This window comes from Symphalangus syndactylus, chromosome 10, assembly GCF_028878055.3.
Source record: "Symphalangus syndactylus isolate Jambi chromosome 10, NHGRI_mSymSyn1-v2.1_pri, whole genome shotgun sequence".
NCBI classification, from domain to species: Eukaryota; Metazoa; Chordata; class Mammalia; order Primates; family Hylobatidae; genus Symphalangus; species Symphalangus syndactylus.
Genome location: NC_072432.2, coordinates 92,058,565 through 92,080,645, shown reverse-complemented (window position 1 = coordinate 92,080,645; position 22,081 = coordinate 92,058,565). Strand labels below are relative to the sequence as shown.

At 56.6% G+C, this 22,081-nt stretch overlaps 1 protein-coding gene across 6 annotated transcripts in view; it reads right to left on the bottom strand.

The window, feature by feature from the left end:
- RAPGEF3 (Rap guanine nucleotide exchange factor 3) overlaps positions 1-22,081 on the bottom strand; it is a 31,171-nt gene that overhangs the window by 4,649 nt on the left and 4,441 nt on the right. For 2 of the 6 annotated variants that reach the window (XM_055295115.2, XM_055295117.2), the window contains exons 3-28: positions 19,325-19,378; positions 19,132-19,238; positions 18,808-18,929; positions 18,457-18,625; positions 17,750-17,834; positions 17,341-17,401; positions 17,152-17,228; positions 16,810-16,956; positions 16,239-16,351; positions 15,875-15,963; positions 15,495-15,573; positions 15,111-15,261; positions 14,943-15,025; positions 14,270-14,309; positions 11,389-11,470; positions 10,932-11,078; positions 8,896-8,993; positions 8,305-8,430; positions 8,033-8,214; positions 7,700-7,790; positions 7,536-7,586; positions 6,528-6,615; positions 5,810-5,874; positions 5,313-5,367; positions 5,090-5,161; positions 1,261-4,753 (exon numbers count right to left, since the gene is read on the bottom strand). In XM_055295115.2, coding sequence (XP_055151090.2) covers positions 4,635-4,753; positions 5,090-5,161; positions 5,313-5,367; positions 5,810-5,874; positions 6,528-6,615; positions 7,536-7,586; positions 7,700-7,790; positions 8,033-8,214; positions 8,305-8,430; positions 8,896-8,993; positions 10,932-11,078; positions 11,389-11,470; positions 14,270-14,309; positions 14,943-15,025; positions 15,111-15,261; positions 15,495-15,573; positions 15,875-15,963; positions 16,239-16,351; positions 16,810-16,956; positions 17,152-17,228; positions 17,341-17,401; positions 17,750-17,834; positions 18,457-18,625; positions 18,808-18,929; positions 19,132-19,238; positions 19,325-19,378 — 2,553 coding nt within the window. In that variant the 3' untranslated portion in view covers positions 1,261-4,634. Of the gene's footprint in view, positions 1-1,260; positions 4,754-5,089; positions 5,162-5,312; positions 5,368-5,809; positions 5,875-6,527; positions 6,616-7,535; positions 7,587-7,699; positions 7,791-8,032; positions 8,215-8,304; positions 8,431-8,895; positions 8,994-10,931; positions 11,079-11,388; positions 11,471-14,269; positions 14,310-14,942; positions 15,026-15,110; positions 15,262-15,494; positions 15,574-15,874; positions 15,964-16,238; positions 16,352-16,809; positions 16,957-17,151; positions 17,229-17,340; positions 17,402-17,749; positions 17,835-18,456; positions 18,626-18,807; positions 18,930-19,131; positions 19,239-19,324; positions 19,379-22,081 lie in introns of those variants that run through there. The other 4 variants (XR_008660468.2, XM_063611268.1, XM_063611269.1 and 1 more) reach the window with 4 other exon arrangements.

Below are 22,081 nucleotides of genomic sequence, written 5' to 3'. Positions count from 1 at the left end.
TGTCATGGCCTCCTAAAAAGGCACCCTGTCTCTACTCCTCTGCTAGCTAGGATCGCCTAAGTGCCAGGAAAGCCAGTACAGCCCTCCATTCAGCAGTCCAAAACAGCTCTAGCTGCCTGCAACTCACTCCAGTGAGAAAACCAACACCCAGGTGCTCTCCAAGGGCCAAGAGCAAGGCAGGCAGAGTCAGGGTGAAGCCTGAAGCATCCAGCTCCCTGGTCCAGGGTGCACACTGGTCAGTCTACACACACACGCACAACCAGAATCCCACACCTCCTAGCACAAAAAGTGGGTCCAAGCTGTGAGCTTAACCTTCTGTCTTCTGGGAGTCACCAGGCTCCTCCGTGTTCTACCAGCTACCACCAGCAGCATCCTCCCCTGACCCCATCGAGGCACCTGCTCCAGGAAGGCCCCCAGGCATGGGAGAGAAGACTCTTTCTAAGTGCAGCTGAGTCAGACTCGGCTTCTCAGGATGATCCAGTTTTATCATCACTGGGAGGGACAGCAGTCACCCGTGCCCTGGCCTGCAAGCCCCTTCACCCTCAGATGCCAGCAGACTGTGTGCTGCAGGAAGGCTACAGCTGAGGTCTTGAAGGGTCCAGAATCTGAGAGGAGGGTGCCTGAATTGGCTGCAGCAACTGGACAGGCCTGGGTGGACACTTAGTATAGATCCATGGCCTGAGAGATGTAGGAGGAGCTCAATACTGAGTGTGGGTTGGGGATACTAGGACACATTTTGGAAAGACATGTACTTTCTGGCCTATAGGTCTGTGGAAGAGAGAAAGGGGTTGAGGACAACTGCCAGGTCAGAATTTGCTGCAGCCACCAGCCACCATACCTGCCTGCTACTCCGGTGGCTTGTGCCAGTGGTGAGTGGAGAGCATCCCCATCTCAGGGGACAGAGGTGTGCAGGACTCAGGGGAGCTGGGGCTATGAACCTATGCTCTGACGGGAGCAGCTCTGGGCCTCAATGCTTGGGGTGAGCACTGAGACGCTGCAGCCCTGGGATTCTGCTGCTCTGGACTTTATCCCTCGGCATCTTCTGTTACTGATAGACTTGGCTGCCTAGCTGGATGATTGACCCCATGAGGGCCAGAACTACCAGTCTTGGTTTTTTCTTTTTTAGAGACAGAGTCTTTCTCTGTCAACCAAAGAAAGGACAAGTGCAGTTATAGCTCACTGTAACCTCGAACTCCTGGGCTCAAGTGATCCCCCCACTTCAACCTCCCAAGTAGCTAGGACTACAGGTGCACACCACCATACCCGGCTAATTTTTATTTTTTATAGAGACCGGGTCTTGCTTTGTTGCCCAGGCTGGTCTCAAACGCCTAGCCTCCCAAAGCATTGGGGTTACAGACACCAGCCACAGCGCCTGGCCTTTGTCTTGTTCACAGAGCCCCTACAAGGCCTATAGTAAGTGCGTGAAAATAAAAGAATGTGGGAATGGAGAGAGGGAAAAAGGAATTTATATGCTTGGGTCTAATCCTACAAAAGAATAAAATGTTGGGATTCAGGGAGCTGTCATGGGGAGTGCCGGGGGCATGGAGAAAGGGCATGGCTGATACACATCCGGTTACTTCACCTGTCTACCCTGCTATTAAGCAGTTATGTGACCTTGGGCAAACCTGCCTGTGCCTCAGTTTCTTTGACTGTAAAACCAGGGTAAAAATACCTGTAGTACCTATTCTGTCAGCAGGATAAAAATAACATAACGTGAGACAGGGTGAAGATGAAAGAAGATGAAAACACTGTTCAAGTCTTAACCTATTATTATCATGGTAGATCTTGTGACTATTGGGAAGGAGAGCAGCCAGAGGCTGAGGGCTGTTGGAGACACAAAAGCCATAAGGCAGCGTGTGAAGGCAGACATGCCCCCACCCAGCTCTAACTCAGTGCTGAGTGGAGGGGGATGGGGTGCCGGATCTCAGGCTGTGCCTTCCTTTTGTTCGGATGGAGCCTGAGAGAGAGGGGACAGCTGGCTCCAGGCGGAGATGTTGAAGCAGCAGAGGGTGCTGGCTCCACTGACTGCTCCACCCCTTCTGTGGGGAGGCATGGCCCTCCCTGGTGTGTACCCCACAGTCAGGGCCTGAGCCTGGCCACAGCCTGCCTCAGGCCTTCACAGGGAAGTGGAGGGGAAGGAGGAAAGGAGGGGAGATGTGTGTGTAACAATGACCACCCTCTGTCCTGTCCTGCCCCGTAGGACACACACGCAGCCATTCCTCTCTGCTTGACCTCCTTTCAGGTAACAGAGGCTTTTTAAAGGACTGATCTAGGGCCACACTCCCTTGCCTCACACCTTCTTCTCAGCAGTCCCATGAGCCCCTCCTCCCTTTGTGGCTTTCTTGCAGCTGAGACACAAAATGGGAGCCCCTGCACACAGCCCGGGCTGCTAGGGAACACCAGAGGATGCCTCCTGCCCCACCCCACCCCACGCCTGGGCAGTCAGGGAGACAGAAGCCAGCACAACCTCCCAGCATGGGGCCACCGTAACATGGAGCCTTTCCCTGCTTTTGGGCCTCCTGTCCTCTGGGAGTGGCCCGGCCCCCTGGGCCGCAGCTCTTCCAGCTCCCAAAGTCTCTGTCCTCTTGCCTGCCCTGGGCACCATTCTCCTGGCAAGGTCTCTCCCAACAGGCTCAAAAGGCATCCTGCCCAAGAGACTGGGGCAGCTGGGAGGCCACAGGGTGGCTGCAGGGTGGTCTGGACTGTAAAGCTGACGGTCCAAGGAGGAGGGAGAAGTCCCATCAGGACGTAGATGTGACCAGAGAAGAAATGCTGGTGGAGGACACCGACCCCCGTGGCACTTGGTTTCTGTTGTGTCGCCGGGCTGGGCTCACCCTGGAGTCTGAAGGACAGCGAAGGGCCGCGGCTGGCTGGCTGGCTGGCTTTTGCCGAGACACCAGCAGACAATGGGTTGGAGGATAAGAAAGCCCCTGGACTCCTGACTCACCCAGGCTTGAGCTTCCTGTCCTGATTGCTCAGTTCCGGATGCTTCCGTGCTTCTCCTCTGTCCCCACCCACGGCAAGGGAACTGGTTTGGTTACCACTGTCATCTGCTCCACCTCAGTCTCTCCCTCAGCCCTCACCTGAGGCGAGGCTGCCCCCCTACCAGGCCTGGATAGCATAGGACTGCCCTTGGCTGTCACCTCTGCTACAGAGGCAGGAGCTACAGTTTTATGTGTCGGTCACTAAGCGCTGGATGGCGTTTATCATACCTGGCTTACAGGTGGAGAAATGAAGGCAGAGAACTGTTCACTGACTTGCTGAGATTCACTTAGTGACCTGAGGTCTAAGCCCAGCTGTGCTGCCTCCCTGCTAAAGGCTCTGACCCTTTTTGCAAGCAGCAGGCCTGTGTATCCACATCCATGGGGCTGAAGTGCAGAGGGGCCATACCAGCTGCCTCCGGACGCCCAAGGCCCTGCAGCCTCAATACCTACTCAGGGGTCATGCCAGGGGCCGTTGAGGTCTCTCTCTGGCCAGACAAGTGCCTCTTGCTGCCAGGACTCGGCAATAGCGAGGCAAGAGGGTGGAGTCCCTGGAGCTTCCTGGGTGAGCTCTGCCTCACAGGAGGTGTCCTGGCAGTAGCTGGTTCCTAGGGGAAGTGCTGAAGGGGCAGAGAAGAGAGGACTTCGTGTGACCAGAGCTTGCTGGGACCATTCTCAACACTGATGATAAGCCCTATTTCCTGGAAGTCTGTTAGGCCTCAACAAGCGATGGGCTCTCCGCGGAAGCTTCAGCATTGTTTCTATCATGAGCCACCCCCAGAAGACCCCAGAAGCCTGGCCCAACAGGCCAGGACGAGCGCAAGTGTGGAAGAGCGGGGATTGCAGTTGGGAGGAAGCTGCCAGTTGCATCTGGACTGTAAAGTCCTATTGGACCACCATGGGGAGCTGATGGTCACCCTGGCTGGCTGCTGACAGGGGCTCCAGGCTCCAGCCCGCCCTTTGGTGAGAGTCCTGGAGGCACATCTGGGTGGCATCAGGATCTTGGACCCAGCCTGGCCCGTGCCCAGCATGGGGCTGCTTCTCCTCCACAGCTCCTTCCCAGAGGGCGGGGCCTCAGCCTCCCTGCCACACCCCCTCCTGGCTGGCCTGGAACATGCTACTATGTTGACAGTAACAATAAGGCTCCTCAGGGACCACCACACAGGCCCGCAGCCCCACTGCCCGCTGGTTATCTCAGATGCTGTGGAAAGAAAGCAGGGGGCCCCTGCCCTTGCCACATACAGTACACACATGCAGCCTCTCTCTCTCTGTGTCCACTGTGAAAATAAGCTGCAGGCCTGGCTGGACAACAAAGCCAGAGGCACAGAATCTGGAAAACACCTGGTGTGGAGAGCTCTCTGTTGCACACAACGTCCCAGCGCACTCCACTCTCCACCCACTCCTGGGGCCTCTCTGTCCTCCCTTCCTTGGCCTTGGGTCATTCGTTATTGCTGGCTGGGGTCCACTCCGAGGTCCTCCTTAGCCGCCAGTCATCACAGGGGATGGCTGCCTCCACGCTGCCTGCTCCAGGGACTCGAGTCCACTCCACAGAGAGCCTTGCCCAGCTGTGGCCAGCCTGTGGGGATCTTGGCCCGGCACACCCTGACTTTCCCGGCCACAAGTGCCTGCTCCAGCTCCAGTCCCAGCCCCTCCTCATGGCTCCAGCTCTCGGGAGAGGCGGGAGAGTTCCCGCTGGTTGTCGATGACCTTCAGCTGCTGGACAGAAGCCCAGGTGCTGGCTGGACTCCGGGTGCTCAGGGACTGCTCCGAGCCTGGTGGAGGACAGTGGTCAGGGAGGCACTGACGCCCCTTTGTGGAACCCAACCTTTCCCCTCCAAGGAGCCATATCACATCTGCCTTCTTGCCCTCCACGACCCACCAACCACTTCCCATCACCAATTCCTAAAGACGGCTGTCCCTGCTCACCCCACGGGTGAGGGGACCGAAGAGCCCCGTGGCTCAGAGCACAGAGTCTGAACATTATCAACATCAAGTATGGAAGGGCCGGGCTCCATGCCTGGCACATGGCAAGTGCCTAGGATGTGCCAGCCATGGGTAACTACCATGAGCACCCCCTCCCTGCCCACCCACCATCGCCCACCACTTACATGTGGAAATCCTCACCACCTGGCTGTCCTCGTGGAGGTGGGAAACTCGGCTTCTAAGTGGTGAGAGAGGCACTGCGGGGGTGGGGAGGGTCACGGAGTCAGGGCCACCCTGGAGCCTCACAGAGGATGTAGGGTGGGGAGGGTCACGGAGTCAGGGCCACCCTGGAGCCTCACAGAGGATGTAGGGTGGGGGACCTCCCACCCTGGGGACCCGCCCTCTCACCAGGGTTGTGGCTTCGGCAGTGGTGCAGCATCCGCGCGGCTCTGGCCATCATTCTCTGTGGACAACACCGGGGCATGAGCTCTTGCCTGAGGGAGAAACCCTGTCCTGCCCTGTGCAGCAGCAGGGAGGCCAAGCTCCCTCTGAACCAAGGATCAGGGGCTGTAAGATCCTTGGTTATGGGGCGTCACGTGTACTTCACCCCAGCACACCCAGAGGCCCAGTGGGGACCACGCAGAGGACAGAAGGCAGAGGCCAGGAGAGAAAGGCTTAGAGAGAAGAGGGCTGGAAGGGCTCTCATTGAATGGTGAGACGTCTGAGGCTGGCACCCTGGCAGACCCAGTTGCAGTGGAATAAGGCAGGGGCTATTACACAGTAAATATTCATCCTCATATCATTCATAACAAGTTTAAGCCGCCTCCAAGCCCTGCCCCTTCCCAGGCCACCGTTATGTCCTCCAACCTATGTTAGTAGTGAGCGCCTGCTCTCCCTGGACTCACCATCTTCTCAAAGTTGATAAGATTCTCCACTAGCGTGTGGTTTCCCTCATGAATGAAGGTCATGTCTGCAAAGAGATGGGTTTTGTTCATAGGTCCCCAAACTTCTGCCCTCCTGTAGCCCAGAAAAGGTGAAGGGCATAACGGCTCCCTTGGGCCTACCTCACTCCATATAGCCCCTGCCTCTGCCCCCTCCAAGCCCCAGCAGCATTTCCTTGTATCTCTCAGGCCCTGAAGGCAGTCCGTATTTGTCTGGATGTCTTCATTCTTCCAGCCTAAGAACTCCTAATTCATCTCTGCACTCCCCGAGGCATCAGCACTTGGGGTATAATCTCTCCAGCAGTGTGGGTGCACACACAGATAGGCATGGGATGGGGGATGGAGACAGGAAGGGGAGAAATGGGGGATGGAGGCAGGAAGGGGGGAATGGGGGATGGAGACAGGAAGGGGAGAAATGGGGGATGGAGGCAGGAAGGGGGGAATGGGGGATGGAGGCAGGAAGTTGGGGATGGAGGCAGGAAGGGGGGAATGGGGGATGGAGACAGTAAGGGGAGAAATGGGGGATGGAGGCAGGAAGGGGGAATGGGGGATGGAGTTAGAAAGGGGGGAATGGGGGATGGAGGCAGGAAGGGGGGAATGGGGGATGGAGGCAGAAAGGGGGGAATGGGGGATGGAGGCAGGAAGCGGGGAATGGAGGGATGGAGGCAGGAAGCCCTGTTACCTTTGAGAAGAAGGGGCATGAAGGGGATGACAGGAGGGGAGAGCTTGGCGAGGGCCAGTCGGTACACCCGGTGGTTCCATGAGGGATCCTAGGGGAAGAAGCCACACTGAGGGGGTTGCACACACCTTAAGCCACCACAGACCCCACCCAACCAAGGAGGGGCCACATGCCTATCCCACAGCAGGTGCAGAGGCCCCAGCTCAGCCTCTCCTCAGCCCCAGGTCTCACCCAGGCTCTGTCACAGGCGAACACGGGGCTTCCAACCTCCCATTAGCACTGAGAAAATTCACAGCAGTTAGTCACAGGGGCCCCAGGTTTCTTGGAAAAGTCTGTCGCTGTCATCTCTCTGTCCCTTTCTATCCCTGTCTCTTTCTGTGTCCCTCCCTCTCTCTCCCTCTCTCTCTCTGGAGAGTAAACTCCTTTGAATCCCTTCAGCCCCACGAGGTGGATTTTCTCTCAAGACCTCCCAGGCTATGCTGAGGAAGTACCTCGTCTCTGCTTCTCTCCAGAACAGTCAAAACCCTCAAAATCCTCAAAAGTTCCTGGAGGTGGGAGGTTCCACCCCCAGCTCTATCCTTGCCTCTTCTACTGGTCTAGCCCACAAGCCCCTCGGAGTTCCTGAGGGGCAGACAGGCCCTGGTGCACCGGGGTGCTCCATGCCAGGCCCTTGGGCTCTGGAGCCCCTGACACTGCCCTGGCACCTCAGACCCCAAGACCGGACACCCACATGCTCCAGCCCAGTCTTCACACAGGATCTCCTGCCCCCATGCACACACTGAGGGCCAGAGTGCACCGTGCAACCCCTATCCTAGTGCTGAACACCCCTTCCTCAGCCAGCTCCCCAAACTCACGGGCCGGAGCTAGGCCCTGGGCCGAGGTTGGGAACCCCGAAAGTGACAAAGGATGGGTAGAGGGGCTTCGGGGAAGCCAAGAGTGAGGATGTCTGGAGGGCAGGGCCGAGCCCAGCTGATCCTAGCAGAGCCAGGCCGGGCAGGGCTGAGCACTCACCAGCAGCCTCTCGAGGGCGGAGTACAGCTTCCGGACTTTGTGAGGCAGCCGCTGTGAAAAGGAGGCAGATGAGTGGCTGCTCTAGGGGAGGCCCAGCCCCATCCAGCACTCCCAGGAGGGCCTGAGGCCTGACCTCAGGAGGGGGCCCTCCAGACCACACTTACCTCCCAGGTGTGGGCTAGGCGGCTGATGGCCGAGTTGCTGAGGCCAAACATGACGGCAAAGAAGGAATTGAGATTCTTCTGCTCCTTGAGGCTGTGAGCAGAAGACCCAGAGACCCTCAGGGTAAGGGAAGCAGCCACCTCTACAGTGTCCCCAGACAGCCAGGCCAGCCTCTGCAGAGACCCAAGCTGGATGGGGTGGGAAGGCAGAGGCTCCAGGGGACCCAGGGAACAAATAGGGTGGCAGATTTGGCAACATACTAAGCAAAGAGGGGGGCTTAGGAAAAGGTAGCCCGGGGACTCTGGCCACGCCCTACCCACTGGACAGGGACTCACTGGGCCGCCAGCTTAATGAACTTCCTGAGCAGCTGGGCCCGGGGCCCGGGCACAGGGCAGAGACACAGCTCGGTGGCCACCCAGTACTGCAGCTCGTTGAAGCGGCGCATGAAGCGCTCCAGGTTGGCGGTGGTGACATCCCGCAGATGCTGGGGGCCCAGCACATAGTGGATCAGCTCCACCTGGGCGGGGCAGCAGGAGAGGTCAGCGAGTGCTGAGCCAAGCCGGGCGCCCCGCCGCCTGCTCTCCTCCCCCAGCTCTGCCTCCCACACCTGGTGGATACTGTTGAAGAGGCTCCAGTCGCGGTCTGTCAGCTGGCCTGCCAGGTCCTTGGCACTCACCAGGTCCAGCCCCTCAGCAGAGCCCACAGTGGGCCCCAGCTGGTCAGGGTGTGGGGTCTGCGGGTGGGAGAGTGCTCAGGGGGCTGCCTGAGGAATCCAGGGAAAGGCACAGGGCAGGGGGAGAGGGTTGGGGCAAGGACTCTATGCTCGTGTTAGGAGGAGGGTTAGGAGGGCAGGAGCGGGGAGTAGAGGGTCTCTAGGGGGCTACAGCAGCTGGAGGATAGAGCTCCCCAGTGCTGAGACCCCTCCTTTTGGGCTCCTGTCTCCTGGGGAACCCCCAACTAGGGCAGGTCCTCCTCTTTCTCCTTGGGAGCTCCCAACCAGTGCTACCAGCCCCTGCCCTGCACAATCTTGGGAATTCCCCCATCAGCTGAGGCCCACTCCTTTGTGTGCTGAGGACCCAGCAGCAGCCAGAGCCAGGCCCCTCCTCCCTCTTCTTCCTGGGACCCTCCCCAGAATCCACCCCTGCCACACTCAAAATAGATCTCCTCCCTAGGCCCTGGCACCCTGCCTGGTCCCTACCAGCTCATGCACTTCCTGTGGGTTGACAACAAAGAGCCGCTCATTGAGCCCCAGAGATGTGGCCACACCACGGGCATCTGGCTGCAGGCCAATGGCATCTGCAAAGACAGCAGGGGCGGCCTGGGTGGGTGAAGGGAGGGAGGCCAGGGACCAGCTGGAGGCCAGGGTGGAGGTGCTGTTTGGGAGGCTGAGAGGTTGTTTCTCCTAGTAGCGGGGTTGAAGTCCTGGGTGGGTGCTCAGAATACACAGGTGCATGTGCCCACGCAGCCACGCAGCCCAGGGAAGGACATCCAAGAGGATGAGAAAAGATTCTCAGTGAGTCAGGAAGAACCTGGGCAGGGTCTGAGCCTCCCTCAGCCTCACTTTCCTCCCTGGTAAAATGGAGACAATAAGACTTGCCCCAACTATTTCATAAGTCAAATAAAATAATGTAGATAAATAGTAGCTATAAGTACATGCTATGTATAAAAGCCGTTTGAAAATTCGGAAATGTCTTACATAAGCCTTGATGTTGATTTTCATCAGCTCTTCGTGGACTAGGACTGTGCTTGAGTCCCCAGTCCCTAGAGCAGTGACTTCCAAAGTAAGGTACATCAGATCATCCATGTGCCTGGGGAAAATATGAGCTCTTCTACTTATGTTTATTTTTTCTACCTGCTTTGCATGTCTACTCCATCAATTTCTATTTTATCTATCTTTATTATGACATTAATGTAGTAATATATGTGTATTACTTACAAACAAATATTCACACAGTGGGGTGTGGGTTTTAATTAAATGTTGGTTATTGACATGGGTGTTGATCCAAGTGCTTTGGAGATCAGTGCTCTAAACAGTGCCTGGCACATGGTAGGGTCTCAATAAACATGACCTTTGGGCAACTGCAACTCACCAGGTGGCCAGCAGAGGGCAGTGCTTCCCACGGCAGGGCACACAGGTGACCTTCAACTCTCCCCACTTCCTGAAGGGAGAAGGCTTTTCTTTTCTCATCCCCACTTCTTGAACGCCCCTAATTCTTGTCTGCCCTGGGTTCCAGCTGTCAAGCCCGTGCCCTCCGCAGAGAACAGTGGTTTTGAATGTTCCAGGTTCTCTGGAGGCCCATCTTATTACTCCTGAGCCCGCCATGTTCTCAGCACGGACTGTGTGGCAGGCCCTGTGCTAAGTGCTTTACACACATTAGCTCACTTAGTAGCCATTGCAACCCTGTGGGTAGATACAATTACAGTCCTCATCTGACAGGTGAGGAAATGCAGGCTCAGAGAGGTTAAGCAACTTGCCCAGCATCACACAGCTAGTAAATGGTGAGTCTAAGATGCCTTCACAGGGCTAGGAGTCCACAGTCTGTGCTCTTAACCATCAAGCCGACCTGTTTTACCTGCTGTGGTATCTCCAGCTCCTAACATATTGCTGGCTCATAGCTGATCCTCAAAAATGTTTGCTGAGTGACTAAACAAATGAAGACTACTTAAGTTCCAAGACCAGCTACTCTCACTGTGTGAGCTTGAGGAATAGCTCACGCCCTTTGAGCTTCAGTGTTCTTGTCTGAAAATAGGATAAAAGTACCTGTATCTCATGAGATTGTTATTATTTCATATTAAATGACTAAACACAAATGATGATAATAATAGCAGCTAATACTTATGTATCACTATGTGCTGGGCACCATTCTAAATGCTTTCATAGATGAACTCAATTGATCCTCATAATTCCTTCGGGAGGCAAGTACTCCTACTATTCCCATTTTATGGATGATAAAACTGAGCACAGAGGGATGAAGTACCCTGCCAGAGGACACACAGATGGTGAGCTAAAGGGCTGGTGCCAGATGCAAGCAGGAGGCCCCAGAGCTCATGCTCTTACACACTGCATGAAATGCACTTCGAACCGACGCACTCCACCTCCCATTAATGCTAGCCATCATTCACACTGAGGAAGACCAGAAAGATGACAATGATGACAATGATCTTGACTGGGGGACCTGGGTGCAGATCCGAGGGGCCACCCTCCCTTGGGGTCTATCCAGGGGCATAACTCACCACCTGCAGAATTGACCTTTACCAGCACCTGCCCCTTGGTCCAGCCATCCTCCTGGGCCAACGCCGCCATCACTTCTCTCACGGAGGCTGTCACAGGCAGCTGCAGGGTCAACACTGAGTGGTCTGGCCGGCAGATGTCATAGGGGACTGAAGAGGAGACCAGACTGAGCTGTGGGAAGGGCTGCCTGATCTCCACCCCAGGAGGGTGAGGGCAGCTATTACAGTAATGGTGGGAGGGATCCCCAAGAGGCTGAGCTGCAGGTGGGGAGGCCCTGAGCAAAAAGGAGGCATGCAGGAGGCAGCTCTGGCCAGCAGCCTGGAACACAGACCCTGAGGAGTACAGCATGCCACCTTGGCCCAGGCACACCGAGGCCAAGAGTGATGACAGCAGGGCAAGAGAGGCAGAGACAGCAGGGTGCAGATGTCGGGCTGTGCCCAGCTGGCTCAGACCACCAACCTTTATCCCCAACTCGGATGGCACAGCTGCTGCCAGGAAGGGGCTCGTCCTGGTTAGGGAGCCAAACAGGCAAGTGCCGGGCCTGGGAGGAAGAGGAACGAGAAAATAAGGCTGGGAGGACATGAGAGGAGAGCGTAGAGGGAGGGATTGTGAGGGCCCTGTGTCACCAGGAGCATGGGCACCACACAGCATTCACACCACCAGAGGGCTCTGCTTGCCACATTCACCTGAGCTCAGGTAAGGCACCTGGGACCAAGGCTCCAGGAGAAGACACAACCTGTCTAAGGGCAGGGCAAATCCATGCCCCTCCGTGTGTGTGTGCTTCTGCCTCTGCCACATAGGTCCAGAGCAGTTCCAATATGAAAATCCTTCGGCTGTTGACTTTGGTTTTCTCTTCCTTTCCCTCCAGCTACCATTGGCTACAAGCCAGGCATTATTCTGAGGATCTAAATATTCACAATGCGCCTTTGACAAAATACAAAAGTATTACTTTTATTTCCATTTTATGGATGAAATAAATGAGTCTCAGAGAGGTTAAGTAACATGGCCAAAGCCACACAGCAGCTAACTGGCAGAGTTGGAATCCCTCCTGCTCCTTTCCCCCTCTGTGCTCCGACTGTGTCAGCAGCCCTGTCCCAGCCCACAGCAGGGATGCAGTGCGTGGAAACCACTGTCAGGCCTCTGCTGGCAGGGCAGAGCCTGCCAGGCAAGGCTCCTGACGCAGGTTCCCTTTCCCACCCTGCTTTTTTCCGACTCTGGTACTGACTCTGTCCCTCCTCCCAGCTCTGCATATGGCCGATCCTCCAGGTTCGGACCTCAATCCATTGCTCTTCCCTACATTTCCAAATCTCAGGGACCCCTGCAGAGTTCCTCACTGCCTCATGTGTCGCCTGCACTTGGGTGATTCCCAAAACTACCAGCAGTGCTGAACTCTCTTCCAAACCCTGGTCTCAAACACCCCCTGCATCCTTCCACATGAGTGATCCATTACCTCACACTCCATATACCCATCAGATCCTTGCATCCTGCCTCCCAGACCACTCTGTTCCCCAGCCATTCTCCCCGGCTCCAGGGTCCTCCACACTTCCCATAGTTTGTCATCTTGCTTTCAGGATTCTTCTTTGAAATGGGTCTCCCGTGCCCCCTCCTCCCCTGCCCAGGCTAACTCCAGTTCCACCTGCCCACGAGGCCTCACCCCTTATCTACTCCAGTGGCCCAACTGTGCTCCTCCTCCTCCCTGCCAGGTGCTTCCAGCCCTCCTCCTCCAATCTGCCTGACCAGAGCCCTGTGAAGCTCCTGCACCCGGCTTCAATGGCTGCCATTGTCTGCTGGAGAAAGCCCAGGCTCTTTAGCTGACCTATTCAAAACACAAATCAGACTTTGCCAACCTTGGCTCAAACCCCTTTAATGGTTTGCACTGCTCTTAGGACAAAGATCAGACCCCTGTCCCTGGCCCAGGGGGCCCTGCCCACTTCCTGCCTGCTCTGGGGTCCTGCTCTTACTCTCGCTCCTCCAGGGATCCTCCTCCTGGGTTCCCTTTCCTCCTGGGTTTGCCCACCAGGAATCCTCTTCTTCCTCCACCCTCGCCCCCTGCAGCTCTCAACTCCAGTAGTCGCTTACACGGGACACTTTCCCTGAATCTGCACTGGAGTTGGCTCTTCTCCTCCCGTTTTCAGGAGCCAACTACAGTCGGAAGAGCCGACTCCAGTGCACATTCAGGGAAAGTGTCCCATGTCACTGCACATCACAGGTTGTTTAACTGCTCTGCCCCTTGCCTGACTGCAGCCCCGCAGGCCAGGGTTGAATGAAGTGCAGCGTCAGCACCTAGTGCAGTGCCCGGCCGGCGAGGGTGAGCCCACATCAGTTTCTGAGCGTCAGCCAAGAGCCAGGCAGCATGTGAGCACGGAGAAGCGGAGGTGGGAGCCCGCAGGAGGGAAGTCAACCCTCCAGTGGGATGGGAGAGATACCAAAGAACAGAAAGCAACTAGCAAAGAAAACAACTCCACATGGCGAGAGTGCTTTGAAGAAAATCACAGAGGTCACCAAGGCAGAGCATGGTGGGGAGAAAGCGGAGGGTGCTCCGGATAGGGAGACGGGAGGGGGCCTGTCTGGGAACCCAGCATTTGGCTGAGAGGAGAATGAGAAGGATCCTGTCAGGCAGAGCCAGAGAAAGACCCTTCTAGGCTAAGGGATAAGTGCAAAGGCCCTAAGGGGAGAACAGGCTTCGCCTGCGGAGGAGAAGCCAGTAAGAGCCTCCAGCAGGCAGGGGCTGGGACACACAGTAGGGTGGGACCATGGGGAGCCTGCTGGCCAGTGAGGCCCCTGGATTTTATTCCCAGTGCAGCCCTCCCCACCACCAACCCAATCTACCTTTCCAGTTCTTTCTCCCACCATTCCTCAACCAAATCCTGGCTGCAGTCACATCTTCTCATCCCCTCTTTGCTTCCCTTTAAGCCCCAGCTGAGAATGGCCTGGGGCCACCTCTGACTTTCCAGGGATGGGCCTCGCCTTCCTCTGAGCTCCCACAGCATTGGCCACCAGGAGCCCCGTGGGCCTCAAAGGCCAATTCCAACCACCATTCCTCATCTCCCAGGCTCTACCTGTGGGCATGAATTACCTCCCAAAAGGAATAAAAGGCCCATTGAGTCAGGGAGTGGGGGAGGAGGGAGGCCACCTTAGGCCTCTGCGCCTCCTGGCATGGCCTGGCCTGGCCCAGGGCACCACATGCAGCAAGGGCCCCGTGAACACCTATCACAGACCCAAGGGTGTGTCTGTGGGAGGAGAGCTTCCCACGCACACAGAACCCCTCAGGGTCAGGAGGTGAAGGAGGGGCCTGCAGTCCAGGAGGAGCAGAGGAAAGAAGCTGGGGCCAGGCAGACACCTTCATCTGAGGAGATGCATTCCCACAGCCATTCTCCAACCTGCAGACAAGAGAGAAGGGAGGTGAGTGAGCCCGGGTATCCCTGGGGCTGCAGCAGGGAGGCCCTTGGAGCTCTGGATTCCCCCCCCCCGGCCCTCACCAGTGGTTCAGAGGTAAGCACGACCAGGTAAGTATCACATAAAGAGGGGCAAACACGGTCTTGAAACCAGGCCCCTGGACTTTGTGATTTTCCAAGGCCAGGAGGGGAAGGAAAAAGTTAAAGGCAGATGCAGACCCAGGGTTTCAGATCGAGTGCTGTTTCAGATGAGCTCCCGACCCCCCTGAATCTCAGCTGCTCCCGTGGGAATATCTGCAAAGGTGAAGATAAAGTCTAGGAGATGTACCGGGTGGGGCTGGCAGAAGCTGGCACTGAGGGTATTTGGTAATAAATGCATGCCCAGTGGCAGGTGCACTCAGGATGTGAGAATGAATAAATGAATGAGTGCATGATGCATGAGAATGGATGGACGTGTGGCGTGAGGGTGAACAGCAAGGGGACTGATAAGAACAAGGAATTGAAGTAAGTGGTGCAGCCTGGATCTGAAGCCAAGTGCTTGACTCCAGAGCGTATGCCCTTGGTCGCTGTGGCACTGCCAGTTATGGAAATGACAAATTAACAGAGTCAAAGCATCACCTGTGGTATCGCCGCCTCTCTGGCCACTGCTCCCTCAGCAGGTTGCTGAGTCGGGTGTCCCTGCCCACCAGGTCCAAGAGTTTCTAAGAAGAGCCAAGATTCACTGAGATGGCTGTAGCTGCATCCACCCCGGGCAGCCCTGCCCCGCTGTGCCTCACTGCCAGGTACCTGGAGGAAGCTGGTGGCCACAGGGTCAGTGTGGAGCATGGAGCCATACAGGGCCACCCACTGGCTGACCAGCCGCAAGATCTGCTGCCTCTTGTTGCAGACGTAGGTGCTGCGCTCCTGCTCGCTGCCACCCGCAGGCTCCGCATGGAAGGTGGGCACCAGTCAAGGGAACCACAACATCCAACCGGGGCCACCCACCTGAGGCAAAGGAGGGGCAGGATGCCCAGGGCCCCTGGCAAGCTGGGCCTCACAGCAGGCGGGCATTTAGAGGGCTCAGCACAGCCACGCTGGTGAGCATTTCTCTCAACCCCACGCACCATCCTATCCCCTATGCGCACCACCCTATCCCCTATGCACGCCATCCCCCTGGGGCTGGAAGGATATTGGTGCAGAAGGGCAGCACAGAGTTGGGCGCTGGGCATGAAGACCCTGTGGGTCAGGAGGAAGTCGCTGAGGAATGTCTCTGTATGACAGGGTGGGGGGATGGGAGGTGGCTTCAGAGGCCAAGTCTGCCGAGCACAGGTGTATGGACAGCTGGAAGGACCCTTCCCCACATCCCACCACTTGCAAGGTCCCAGCAGTGTCCAGCCCCTGTGATAGTGCTCCCCACTAAGCCAAGAGCACAGGTAAGAGGACTTATTGCCAACTGCTGTACAGACCAATCCGGCATTCGGTGAGGTCAGATGCAGGGTACCTGGCTCTCTCCCAGGCTGCGTGGACCACCCAGTGAGTCAGAAAGCAGGCAGGGTGTCTCTTGCCCTTACCTGTTGGGTCATGAGCACTGGAATCTGGTCCCATGGCCTCCAACAGAAGCTCTAGGATCTTCTCTGGGGTGCCAGACATCACTGTATACCTAGCAGAAACGGCCAATCTTTGGACTGGTGCCACTACTCCCCACTCCCACATCTGGGCAGACATCAATAATCAATTACATCATTTTTCTCGATTAGCCAGCCCTGTCCCACCTTAGGGCGGGGAGGAGACTGGCTCAGCAGGCACATCCTGGTGCCTCAATACCTCTCCATCCACGGGTGGCCAGAAGGCAAGGATATGACACAGGGGAAGGGAGCAAAGAGTGGGAAATGAAAGGAGAGACAGTGTGCAGAGGGAGCGTGGCAGGTGTGTTACCGGTTCCTGCCTGGGGTTGGGGGTCGGGAAGGGCCGGCGCCCTGAGAGGCTCTCTCCAGCACCAGCACCACTTTGCCATGTTCTTCCAGCCGCATGGTCTTTGCCTCCACATCCTGGAGAACAGGCCACATCCCATGCTCAACACATAATGTTCCAGCTTTAGACCCTCTCATCTACCTCCTTCATTCCAGCCCCTGAGCCCCATGAGGGTCCCACAGGGACCCACAGCCCTTCTCCCACCTCCGACTTTGGCTCCACCTCCTCAGCCTTCCCTTCCTTCCATGCATCCTGCCTCCCCCACAGCCTAGTCCCACGCCCCCTGCACGCCCATCCTTCCCCTGGTCTCCCACACTGAGCCTGAGGTTACTGGTCTCACTGAACCCCTTCTGTGCCCTATGGGCTTCACCTTCTCACACACACCCAGGGCCATGGTCCCACTGCCAGCTGTCATAGCCCAGCATCTCCTACCTGCCCTGCTTCTTACAGGCCCCCTGCTCTCATCCCTACTCCTCGCTCCACATCACTTCTCTGGACAAATGGCCCCTGCCCTCCCCGACCCCAGCAGCAGCACCTTGATGATACGATTGAAGTCCTGCTTGTCCACACGCAGGAAATGACAGTTGTCTTCTCGCAGGATGATGGTGGCTGCCCGGGGTGCATCATTCACCAGAGCCAGCTGTCCAAAGTCATCTCCCTCATGCAGGGTGGTCACCAGCCCCTGCAGCCAGGCCTCAGTCTCAGCCCGCCCCTGCCGCCCCCAGCCCTTGCCAGGACACACCCATGGCAGGAGAACAACCCAGACAGGAGACACGGGGTCAGCAGCAGTAGATCAACAAAGGCACTGCCCATGAGGACACGGACCAGGGAGCAGTTAGGACCCAGGGCACTGGGGTGGGGAGGAGGGAGGGCTCACCTTGCCATGGGTCACCACGTTGACAGATCCCTTCCAGATAATGTACCACGAAGTACCCTTGTCCCCCTGGCTGAACACTGACAGAAGCATACCTCAGACCGGGCCCTCCTGGCGCCTACCATTCCTTCACACATCCTTTTGCCCATGTCCAGGCCCTGTGCCTGGCTTCTTGTGCCCTGCTGGACTTACACACGGTCCCCGCCTTGCTGTGTGGTTCAAATTGCAGAACAGCCGCTAATTCTCGCTTCACCTGTGTGGTGGAGATAGGAGAGTCGGTGGCGACAAGTTCATGTGCAGAGCAGCCAGGCTTTTGCTAGGGGTGGTTAGGTCCCAAGACACAAGTGCTGGGGGACAAAGATGTGGCCAGGTCAGGTGTTCCCAGGATTCGGCAAGAGACAAAGCAAGTGGAGAAAATGGGCTGAGAGAGGCGGAAGGATTTTCAGACAGGGCAGCGCCGAGGGCAAGAAATCAGACTGAAAATTTCCAGCCATAGATGGAAGTGGAGAAATGCCCTCTGGCCCAGCAGTTGGAGTTTCAGGGAAGTCACAGGAAGAGGTGATGCCTGATACGGGGCAGGGCTGGGAGGGGCAGGACTGACCGAGTTGGAGAGGTGGGCCACAGCCTTGATGTGCAGCAGCTCCTCAAAGATGAGGTCCAGCTCTTCATCCGTGCGCTGACCTGGGCTGCAGGGACAGGAGGGATGGGAGCACACTGTGAACTGTGGGCCCGCCAGGTGCAGGGAGCCACACCACCCACCCAGCCCAAGCCTGTGCCAGACGGTGCCTCAGCAGTGACGGTCAGCAGCAGCAGCTAACCTTTACTGAGTGCGCACATGTGGCAGCGCTTGTGATGAGCATTTTGCACGCATTGTTTCACCACAACCCTAAGGAGCAGTTCTATTATCCTCACTTGACAGAACAGGAACTAGCATGGGGAGGCTCAAGGTCACCCAGCCAGTAGCCGGTCCAGCTGGAATTTGAACCTGGACCCACCAGACTGCAGTTTCCAAAACCCACTTGCTTTCAGCCACAACTGTGTCTCTGAGTGGGAAGGGTCCTCAGAGGTCCCCCTGGCCCAACACTGTCATTTACAGAGGAAGAAACTGACTTGGGGGGGTTTGGGAGTGTGGAGGGATCCAGGTCACACAGTGAGTCTGTGGCAGTCAGAGCCAGGGGCTTCTGGGCCAGCCAGGTTCCCTTCCCTCCACAACAGGTAAGGGATGCCCCCAGAGATCAATCTGAGAAACTGTGGAATCTGAGTGCTGTGTGAGGCCTGGGGTCACGGGGTGCAGGGATTCTGACTCACGGCTTTCGAAGTGCCACCGTGAGCAGGGCGTCAGGCCCCCGCTGGGAGAGCAGGGCCACAGCTTCGGCCAACTCCTCCTCCATCTCATGAGCTCCCATGGGCTCCGGCTCGGGCCCGGGGAACCGGTAGAATTGGGCATCTCGGTCCTGGAAGGCCCAGTCGTGTTTCACTGGGGGGCAGAGGCCCAGGCGTGGGGAAGGAGAGGAAATTGAGGCCATGTGGGTATGAAACCCCACTGCAATGCCACCCCTCAGCACTCCCCAAGTAGTGCCTGCTTCCCAGGACTGCCCTGTCCCGTCCCCCTCACTGCCCAGCCCAACCCGGGGCACCCCACCCTGGGCTCGGGCTCACCATGGCAGAGGGCACCTTCATCCAGCAGCACCTGGCAGATTCCCACAACTTGGCTCCGGGAATGGACCCCAAGTCCCAGGGCCAAGATCCCATCCACCAGCTCCCGGCCAGAGCAGCACTGCCTATGGAAGGTAGAAGGGGACAGGCCAGTGGAAGGAGGGTGGCAGGGAGAGGGAGGAACTATGCATTAGAAAAGCACCCTCCGAGGCCCAAGCCTGGTTTGTCCCTGTGCTAGAAGCAGGGCGAGGCCCAGGTGCCTAAAATAAAGTGGAATGAAGAGAAAGCAGTGAGGCTGGGCAGGGAGGCAGCAGGGCCTCCACTCACCGATAGGGCCTAAGGTGGTACTTCCGGTCTCGGATGAGGTTTGGGCAGGTGGCAAGCAGATGCCGATGCAGCTGCCTCCCAGCCCTGAGCACCCGCTCTGTGGAGGCCTTGGAGGGAGGAAGGGCACAGCGGTTCAGGCTCTGAACCCCTCATGGTGCTGCCTGTCCCAGCTCCACCCCGCCCAGGCTTCTACCTGCTCCAGGCTCTCGCTGAAATCCAGGGACTCCTCACTGTTGGTGAGTGGTGTCTGGGGGCAGCAGGGAAAGCGTGCACATCAGTGTGAGGCCTTCAAGCCCAGCTCTTGGACACCTCCCCTCCCCCATCACTCCCACTCTTGCTTAGGCCCCAACCCCAAATGCATCCATGTGGCCACTCACTCAGCAAATAAACAAATATTCACTCAGCACCCTGTGCCCGGGCATTGCCTCTTCCCACCCTGCCATCCGGATCACCAAACCCAACCCAAGGACTGCCTCCCTACAGATGAGAGCCCTAACACACCCATTCTGCTTACTCAGGGCCCAGGGGTGCCCGCACCCCCAGGTGAACTGCCCCTGTTGGGGGAAAGAAGTGAGGGAGCTGGAAGGAGCATGGGGACATGAGATAAGAAGACCCGTGAGATGGGAGCCAGGATGTGAGCAGCTCAGGAGGCCTGGGAACGTCCGCTCCTGGGCTGGGGTCACAGGCCTGATCCCCAGCCAGGTTCTGTGCCCTTCCACAGGCCCATGAGCAGGTGTCTTGCCATCTCTGGGCCTCGGATCAGCCTGGTAGTTAAAAACACAAACCCTGGAGCCAGGCTCCTGGATTAAAATCTCTGCTCCCCCAATGATTGCAGATGTGACCTGAAACAAGTGATTTAACCTCTCCCTCCCTACCTGAGTTTCCTTAACTATAAAATCTATAAAGCACTAATAATACCAACCCATGAGGTTTTGGGAGAATTAAATGAGTCGCTACACATCGAATGTTTAAAGCATTGCCTGGCATATAGTTGTATGCACATGTTAGCTAGTACTCATCTGTGAGGCATTAGGGTGGGGCTGCTTGCTGGAAAGCGTCTTTCTTCTCTGAGATGTTGCTAGCCCGTGCCCTGTGAGAGTGAATAAGTCCTTGGTGGCACACAGGACTGGCTCAGGAAGACGCACTTTATCACGGAAACACTGCTTAGTAAGGATTCCTTGCCCTGTCACTGTCAAGCCATTTGGAACTCCCGGGCCTGTATGCCCCGGAATAATGGCCATGAAAGCCCCTCACGACCCTTCTCTTCCTGCCATGTGAGAACCTGGGGTTTGTGGACATCTCTGGACAGGATGCTCTACGGTCTACGAGCCCTCTCAAAGGGCTCACTTTGCAGTTTACAAAGCACTTTACAGTTTACAAAGCACAACCACCCCCTTGATTTCATTGGATCTCATGTAAAATAGGATCGGATGTGAAATACGCAGAGCAGGCATTGTCTGTCCTCTGTCACTTACGAGGAAATAAAAGCCTGGGGGTGAGGTACTTTGTGTAACTCAGTGGCGCATACTTGGGACAGCCAGACGGCTGTGGAGAAGTTCATGTTCCCACCCAGAAGTGCTCCCATTCTCAGTCTCCCTACACCCACCCCACCTGCCCCTTTCCTCTCCCCTCACCAGCCACCTCTCTCCTAGCTTCCCATCTGGCCGCAGGTCCCTGAAAAGGACCTGCTGGGGAGTTGCAGTACAACCAGGCCTGGTGCTGGCAGGGCCCTGGGCACAGGCATCTTGGCACGGCGTGCCCAAGCAGAGGCCTGAGGTCTGGCATGCGCAGGCGCCTGGCCCAGGGCTGGGCGGAAGTCACTAGGTGTCCCAAGGGTATCCCTGCCCGGGTCATAGGGCCCAGCCCAGTGCCAGACACAGAGCCCTGGAGACTTAACGACAGGAAATGAGAAGGAGGAGGAGCCAGGGAAGGGAGGAAGGGCAGGAATGCTACCCAGCCAGCCCCCTGTGTCGGAACAAACAGTGCCTGAGTGCTAATGACTTGTTGTTCATATCAAAATGCCCAGGTGGCCCCAGTCCCTGCCCCAACTCCCATTGGAGCCCACAACCCAGGCTCCAGCACCAGCCCCCTTCCTGGTATTATTCTGACCTGGGAGAGGGCACATTAGGAGGGGAGGGGCTGGGTCACGTGGCCAGGCTGGTCATTTCCTGTCCTCCCCCAGGGGATGAGGATGCAGGTTAGAGAATGGGCCCTGGCCCATGAACACTGAGGAAGGGACTTTAAGGAATCCCTCTCATTTTGACAAGGAAAGCAAAAGCCCAGAGAGATCACACAACTATTTAGAAAGGTAAGATTCTACTGAATAACGCTGCTACTGGTGCTGACCCCAGAGGTAGGTATTTGTTTCCTATTTCACAGCTAGAGAAAAGAAAGCTCCAAGGTTCTACAACCTGCCCTAACTGTTGGTCAATAAGGGCACCAGGATTCATACCTATGTCTGTCTGATTCCAAAGGCCATGCTCTTAGCATTACGCCCTACCGTCTTCCATTATGCCTATTCCCATGTTTCCTCAGCTTTGTGCTATAGACAGACAGTAGAGGTATTCTGCCTTCAGGCAAGTTCCGTGGGCAAGTAAGTTTGGAAACCACTGGGTTAGACAAAGGTAGATAGGTTTGTTATTCTACCCTCTCTGTGCCCCCAGGATGTTTGTGTGCCTGGCAACTTTCTAGGATGGGGCGGAGAGAGGGCTGCTATTCAAGGGCAGTGGTCAAGTGTGTGGGCTCTGCAGCCAGATGCTTGGGTTCAAATCCTAGCTTTTGTGTTACCATCTGGTTGTGTGAGCTCGTGCCGATTACTGAAGTTCTCAGTGCTTCAGTTTCCTCGTCTGTAAACTGGGGTTGATAATAAGAATAGTACCTATCACATAAGGTTATGAGGATCAAAAAGTTAATAATATAAAGTACTTGGAATGGTGCCTGGATCATAGTA